Genomic DNA, 7,876 nt, shown 5'->3' on the forward strand with positions numbered 1-7,876 from the left:
GGACCTCATTCACATCAAGCAGCACCCATCCATCCTGGGTCAGGTCTGAGGTGCTCTGGGTCCATCTCTAACTTGAGTCTACAACTGGGAAGCTGCAATGGAGAAATGGCTGAGGAGCATTGGTTTGGCCTGGCAAAGATGTCCAAGGTCACGATCATTGAGATGGGAGGGGAAGGCAAGGACAGCCAGATGTGAGGTTCAGGGAATGGGTCCTTGGTAGCTGGCAATGAGGGCATTGGAATCTGGCAGCACGGGCTTTTTTTGAGGAGCAGGTGAAGGTATCAGTCTGAGAAAGGGGTGAGGGGCAACTTCCTCATGCAGAGGGGTGGTGTCATGGGGAATGAGGCAATCCCATGTCACAAAAAGAAAGGGATGTACCCAGCAGTGTCCAGACATAAGCCACAGTCTGGCTTCAGGGAAGAAGAGTGAGCCCTTAGCAGGAATGTCAGCTGGGGCAAAGGAGTTTCCTTGGGAAGGAGTGAGGGGCATGATCTCCGCAGGTGGCCACTCCCCAGGCAGCAGAGCCAAGTAGGTGACAGAATGAGACTGGGTAAAGGAGGCTGGGCAGGGACAGAGGCCGTCTGCTCCCAGAGCCCTTAGGGGAGGCTGGCAGGAAGTACACATGTACAGCTTGCAGGAAGCCCCATCCCATCATCCAATGATTCCCTGCTGGCCTGCAGCCCTGCCTTGGGTCACTGGAGGGCAGATCAAGGACCAACACATGGCACTCCAGCCCCATCTCTTTGCTATTTGTTATTAACAAATTTATTTACATTTCCTGAACCAAAAATCATAATAAAACTTAACAGGAAGGGGGTAACATGACCTCTAAGGTGGGCTGTACACACAGCTGCTCTATTTCCAAACTAAGAACTTGGGTCCTCACCCGCAGCTGGGCCCCCCTTTCTTCCTCTGAAAGGAGACACAGAATAGCGCCAGGGTTCCGGGAACTTCAACATTTAAAGAGACAAATGCATGGATACAGAGAAGGGTGAGAAGAACCACAGTACAAATTGTAATGAAAAAAAAAAGTGGCCAGAGAATCGATAGCAAACCCATTTCTGTCTCCAGATTAATGGCTTGGCTGCCAGAAATGGGGGGAGGTCCTTGGGGAAAGAGAGGAGGGAATAAGGGAGGAGGGTGAGTGGAAGTTGGCAGGTGACACGCTGGACCTGGAATAGCTGAACTCCGGGTGGGCAGCTCAAGCTGAGGAGACAGAGAAGGGCTGAGAGGGGTTCCACATCCTGGGCTCAGGAGAAAGGTCAGTGCTGGGCCCCAACTAAGTGCCTGAGGGAGGGAGCTCTGTGAGTGGCGCAGCCCGAGCCCCTCCTCTGCTTCATATGTTCCTGAGGATCTGTGTGCGGGAGTGTGGGGGGCTGGGGGAGGGGATGAACACAGGCATTTTGAAAAGCAAGAGCGGCCACATGCTCGTGGGAAAGGAGGCTGGGGTTGGGGGTGGAGAACACCAACAGCTAACCCTCAGCTCTGCAGAGGCAAGGGCCTGTGGAGGGTCACGAAGCTGGGCCAGGACTCCTGCTGCCCCACCTCCTTTGTGGTCCCTCCACATGCCAACTTCACCTCTGCCTCCTGGCGTGGGCAGCTGGCCTCGGCTGGGTAAGCCCGCTGTAGACTCTGCCTGGTTAGGAACATGGTGGAGGCGGGAGTAGGAGAGGGCAGCCCCCAGCCCAGATTCTCTCCCAAAGACCTGGCCAGTGGGAGGGCTGGCTCTGTCGGCTCCATGGAGCTGAATGTGACAGCTGCTTACTGCACTTCAAAGGCCAGGCCCAGGCCTCCTTCTGGCTCTTTTGGGGAAGTCCTGGGGCTCTGCCCCTCCTGTGTCCTAATCAGCCCTGGCCGGGTGTGCGGCACCCAGGAGAAGAATAAGTTGTGTCTTTGGCCCTTCAGTCTGGAGCTGCGTGGCCCCGTGAAGAGCCAAGCACCTTGGGGACTCACAGGAGCAGCTCTCTGCCAGCATGGGGCTGGGGCTGAGGCCGGGGCTGGGAGACAGGGAGGCAGGGCACCTGGAGAGGCTGGGGGGCCCAGAGGCATCGGGAGCAGCTGGCTTCCACACGGGCTGGCTGGGGCTTGGGGAGAGAGGTAGATTTGCTCTCTGCAGGTGCTCCTGAGGGCTGCTCACTGGTAGGTGAGTGTAGCAGGGCTGATGGCCAGCCTGGAGCTATGGGGCAGCTGGGGAGCTGGCCAGGCTCTTGGGATTCAGGGCAAGGGGCTGCACACTCAGAATCCTCAGGCCCTGGGGGCCACTCTCCCCCCGGCCAGGGGGACTGTGTGGCCCAGAACTCTGCTGGTCTGTCTGTGAGCTGCCAGGGGAAGGGGTCTGGGAAAGAGAGGCAGGTCTGTGAGTGGCACGACGGCAAGAGGGAGGCAAGGGGCCTAGACTCACGGCCTGGAAGAGGAAGAGAGGGAAGATGCTTGCCACTGGTTGTCCTGGTACCATAGGGGCTGGGGGCTCTTGGGACAAAAAATGAAGCCTGTGGCCAGGAGGCCCCCGCTTTCTTCTCAGCACTGCCACTGGGGAACTGAACCTTCCGCTTGTGGCCAACAAGTGCCAGATCTGGGCCGGAGGAGAGTTCCATAAAACCAGAGCTAGGCAGGAGGCACTGGCAAGCAGGGCTCCTGGACACTGGTGTCCCTGGGTGGTCCACAAACACATCAACTGACCCCTCCAGGTCCTGGCAGCTTGCTATAGGTCCGGGTACCTCGCCAGTCCCTGCACGTTCAGCTGGTGCCTGCATGCTGTCCACTGTCCCATCCTGCTCTGGGAAGCCTGATGCCTGGCAGCTGTCTTCTTTCCGCATCCTGGGAGATGCTGCTCTGGGATGGGAGAGCTGGCAGGGGTGCAGAGTCTCAGGAAAGAGAGGGTCACAGTCAGAAGCCAGGGAACCTGACCACCTGTTGGGAAAGAAACACCCAGTGAGCTGCTGGTGTCAACTCCACAGCAGGCCTGGCCCAGGGCTGAGGACACAGGGAGAGCTGCTGCAGCTGGCAGTTCATGTGCCGAGAGAGCTGCCTACTCTGGGGCCTCGTGTGAAAGTCCTCCTGTTTGGGTCTGAACCCGCTGCAGCAGCCAGCACCGCGTGCACTTCTCTTGGCTCTGCGACCTGTGGTTGGGGCCCGCCAGAGGAACAGGTTAAAGGCTCTTCCATTTAATTATTTCACAGAGGAGGCTGTGCCCTTTGGCAACTGGAGAAAGCAGCGCAGTGCCTGGCTGTGAGAGCTGAGCTTGAGGTGGAGATTTGGGGTGAGAGGTGAAGCCACTGCCCCAGGTGGGAGAGGGTCTGCTTTGCTGGCAGAAAGCGGAAGCTGGGCTCAGAGGGACCTGGAATTCCTACCAAACCTCATGCAGTGGTTCCTTCTGGGGGTGACTTCTAGAGAGGGAGAAAGACTGCTCTTTACCCATCTGGGAGGGGCCCAGGAACTACTCCCCCTGCTCCCCGGCCAGAACTGCTTATCATCCACATTAAAACCCCGGGGGGTAGGAAGGGAGCCACAGTCTGGTCTAGGTCTAATCTTGATCAACTGAAGCCACAAATGGAGGTCTTTTTATTTTTATTTTTTGGCCACCCCCAAAACAAATAGGACCAAGGATGAGTGGAAAAGAAGGTGAGAAAACAGAAAAACATCACAGTCTGGTCTCAGCAGCTACCAACCTGAGGTCTCTTCCCACCTAGAGGGCAACAGAGGAGAGAGTGCAGACGCAGTTGTGTCTGCCAGTGTGGCACTCACCTGGGGAGACTGGCCTGGAAAGGGATGTCTGCAAAACTGTGGCTGAGCTGGGCGATGATCCTGTCTACCTCTGCATATGGACGGGCTTCTAGGGCAAAGCCCCGGTGCTGGGCACTTTGAAGATGCTGCCGGGGGTGAGAGGAGGACAGGGCATTAGACGAGGCCTGCAGGGAAGGGGACACCTAAGCTGACCTCCCAACCCATGCTCTGGCCCTGGAGGACACAGCCACGGCAGCATGGAGATTGGGCAGGAAGAACTCATCCCCAGTGGGCAGGCTCCCTCAGGGCACTCTGGGAGCAGCTGCTGAGTGGGAAAGGGGCTCACCGCGTGGAGCTCCTCAAAGCCCTCTTGGCAGCACTCGCAGTAGCCTTTCTTCCTCCTGGGCATGGTTTGGGCAGCTGATCTTGGACTTGGCTCTCCATCCTTGGATTCTCTGGGGAGGGTACATTGTGCGGCAAAGTGGTTACTGCTGGGGCCCTTGGGGGAGGAGCCCCTACTTCACGCCTATCTAGAGCCTAGGCCAGGGAGGGGAAGGACCAAGATGGCCAAGGGGCTGGGCAGGCACAGGCAGGAAGGCTGGCCTGAGCTTGGTACCACTCATCTAAGAATGGCAAGAGAGGGAGCAAGGAAGACATCTGGAGATCTCCCTGTGGGCAGCCTGTCTTATCTCTGTCCTCTCTCTCTTTTTTTTTTTTTTTTTTTTGAGACAGAGTCTTGCTCAGTCACCCAGGCTGGAGTGCAGTAGTGGTGTGATCCAGCTCACTGCAACCTCTGCTTCCTGAGTGCAAGCCACTCTCCTGCCTCAGCCTCCAGACTAGCTGGGATTACAGGTGCCCGCCACCATGCCTGGCAATTTTTGTATTTTCAGTAGAGATGGGGTTTTACCACGTTGGCCAGGCTGTTCTTGAACTTCTGACCTCAAGTGATCCTCCCGCCTTGGCCTCCCAAAGTGTCGGGATTACTGGCGTGAGCCACTGTGCCCGGCCAAGCCTGACTTCTTATCTGAGTATCAGCCCCATATTTCTAACAACCAAAGGGTGTTTCTATCTGGCTATCCAGCAAACTCAACACGTCTAAAACATTCCTTTTAAAGACTTCCTAAGTATGACACAAAACCCAGATGATATACAGAAAAACTCATAAATTCAGCTATATACAACTTTAAAATATGTATACATGGCAAGAGCACCATTAGCAAATGATACATTAGGCTTTGTGTCCCCACCCAAATCTCATATTGAATTGTAATCCCTATAATTCCCATAAACCTCAAGTGTCAAGGGAGACACTGGGTGGAGGCAGTTGAATCATGGGGGTAGTTTCCCCCACGCTGTTCTTGTGATAGTCAGTTCTCATGAGATCTGATGGTTTCCTAAGGGGTTCTTCCCCCTTCGCTTAGCACTTCTCCTTCCTGCCACCTTGTGCAGAAGGTGCCTTGCTTCCCCTTTGCCTTTCACCATGATTGTGAGTTTCCTGAGGCCTCCCCAGCCTTGCTGAACCATGAGTCAATTAAACCACTTTCCTTTACAAATTACCTAGTCTCAGACAGGTCTGTAGAGCAGTATGAAAATGGACTAATACAGCAAAGTTAAAAGACAAACCACAAACTTGGGATTTTGTCTTTTAAAAATATTTACAACTTCTCTGGTCAGGGAGGCTTAGAAATAAATATATATATATATAAAATTATTAAATATATTAAATATATTTAATAAATTTAAATATATATAGATACATATATATATATGTATCTATATATATTTACAACCGCCAGGTGTGGTGGCTCACACTTGTAATCCCTGTACTTTGGGAGGCCAAGGCAGGAGGATCGCTTGGGCCCAGGAGTTTGAGATCAGCCTGAGCAACATGGCGAAATATCATCTCTACAAAAAATATTAAAATTAGCCAGGTGTGGTGGTGTGCACCTGTAGTCCTAGTTACTTGTGGTGGCTGAGGTGGGAGGATCGCCTGAGCCTGGGAAGTAGAGGTTGCAGTGAGCAGAGAAAAGAAAATATTTACAACTATAAAGGGCTCATTTCTTTAATATGAGAAGGACTCCTTACAAATCATTAGTGATCAATAACCCAAATAAATAATGGGCAAAGGATATAAAGAAGGTCACATAAAAAGAAATTCAAACAACCAAACATATGCAAACATACTTAGCTTCATTCATAATAAGAAAAAACAAAAATTATAATTATGCTGAGATACAGTTTTTAATCTGTTATACTGGAGGTTAACATACCTGCCAGTCACAGCATTAGGCAAGGGGATGGGAAACAGCCTCTCTCAGGCAGTGCAGATGAACATAAAAGTTGGTATCCCCTTCATGAAAAGTCATTAGGCTGAATTTATCCAAATTATAAATGCATACATCTTTTGACCCAATATTTCTATCTTTAGGAATTTATTCCACAAATACATTTGAATAATTGCAGATTTACTCTGAACACGATTTTCATTGGTGCTAATGTAAGCATCCATGAGTAAGAGACTGAGTAAGGTTAAAAAATTAAAAAAAATAGGTTAAATAAAGGTTAAATAAAATACAGCAAATACATTCCATACAATGGAACAATGGAATACCCTGCAGTCATAGAAGGAAATATAAATTCTTTTTTTTTTTTTTTTTTTTTGAGACAGGGTCTCACTCTGTCACTCAGGCTGGTGTGCAGAGGCACCACCTTGGCTCACTGCAACTTCCACTTCCCAGGCTCAAGCAATTCCGCAGCCTCAGCCTCCTGAGTAGTTGAGACTACAGGCTTGCATCACCATGCCTGGCTAATTTTTGTATTTTTAATAGAGGTGGGGTTTCGCCACGTTGCCCAGGCTGGTCTCACACTCGTGAGTTCAAGTGATTCACCTGCCTCGGCCTCCCAAAGTGCTGGGATTGCAGGCATAAATCACTGTGGCCAGATTTTTTAAAATATAAAAATAGAGAGGGGGGTCTCATGTTGCCCAGGCTGGTCTTGAACTCCTGGCTTCAAGTGATGCTTCCCCTTAGCTTCCAAAGTGCTGGGATTACAGGTGTGGCCTATCTCCAGAGATAGTTCATGAATATACAAGTATATGTGTATCCTTTGTTCCCTCTTCTTACATAAAAAAATCATACAGGCTGGGCGTGGTGGCTCACACCTGTAATCCCAGCACTTTGGGAGGCCAAGGCACGTGGATCACAAGGTCAGGAGTTCGAGACCAGTCTGGCCAATATAATAAAACCCCGTCTCTACTAAAAATACAAAAAATTAGCTGGGCGTAATGGTGTACACCTGTAATCCCAGCTAATCGGGAGGCTGAGGCAGGAGAATCTTGTGAACCCAAGGAGGCAGAGGTTGCAGTGAGCGGAGATCGCGCCATTGCACTCCTGCCTGGGCGCAGTATTTACTGTGCTGGATCTTACTTGCTTTTTCTTTTCATGCCACCCCAGGCTGTGCTCTCCATTTGGCTGGGGTGAGACACCACTCAGATCTCCTCCAGCCTCTACCCTGGGAGAAAGGTTGCACCGGTGGGAGGATAGAACTGGACACTGGGTGTGGAATATAGACTTTTCACATTAAACCATTTGTAATTCAAATTTTAAAACAAAATATAATGATTTTAAAACTGTAAAAATTTAAACTCCTCCTCCTACACAGATTTTCTACACACACACACACACACACACACACACACACACACACACCCCAGGGCCAACGCCCTGCCTAGGCTCCTCACATGCAGATACCAAAGCTTCATTGCTTTATCTTCCCTTTATAGCCTCTTAGCTCCTCTGTGATCCCAAGGCCATCCCAGGTCTAGCATTCCTGCCAGCACCAAGCCTAGGCCACCTTCTGACTAGCTCTCTCTTGTATCCCTTGTATTGGGACTTAACCTCACCTCTTTCTCTCCTTGCTCCCACTCCATCGACTGCCACATTCCCTTAATTTTTTTCCCTCCTGTTGGTACTATTTTCTGACCCACAGCCTTCATTAGGTAATGGAATCCACAGACTCTCCTTGGCCCTAGGAACTCTAGGGTTGAAATTCTGCTCTGATGGCCAGGCGCGGTGGCTCAAGCCTGTAATCCCAGCACTTTGGGAGGCCGAGGCGGGTGGATCACGAGGTCAAGAGATCGAGACCATCCTGGTCA

At 51.4% G+C, this 7,876-nt stretch overlaps 1 protein-coding gene and 1 pseudogene across 7 annotated transcripts in view; both read right to left on the bottom strand.

Moving 5' to 3' along the window:
- On the bottom strand, nucleotides 1–1,567 carry LOC108318346 (annotated as a pseudogene).
- The window catches only part of LOC108318332 (protein DBF4 homolog B-like), a 40,980-nt gene continuing 33,844 nt past the window's right edge, over nucleotides 741–7,876 (bottom strand). For all 7 annotated transcript variants that reach the window (XM_017549349.2, XM_017549345.2, XM_017549347.2 and 4 more), the window contains 3 exons: nucleotides 4,070–4,178; nucleotides 3,745–3,869; nucleotides 741–2,910 (listed from right to left, as the gene is read on the bottom strand). In XM_017549349.2, the coding sequence (XP_017404838.1) occupies nucleotides 1,950–2,910; nucleotides 3,745–3,869; nucleotides 4,070–4,178 (1,195 nt within the window). In that variant the 3' untranslated portion in view covers nucleotides 741–1,949. The remainder of the gene's footprint in view (nucleotides 2,911–3,744; nucleotides 3,870–4,069; nucleotides 4,179–7,876) is intronic.

Source organism: Cebus imitator, unplaced genomic scaffold, assembly GCF_001604975.1.
Source record: "Cebus imitator isolate Cc_AM_T3 unplaced genomic scaffold, Cebus_imitator-1.0 Scaffold217, whole genome shotgun sequence".
Lineage (NCBI taxonomy): Eukaryota > Metazoa > Chordata > Mammalia > Primates > Cebidae > Cebus > Cebus imitator.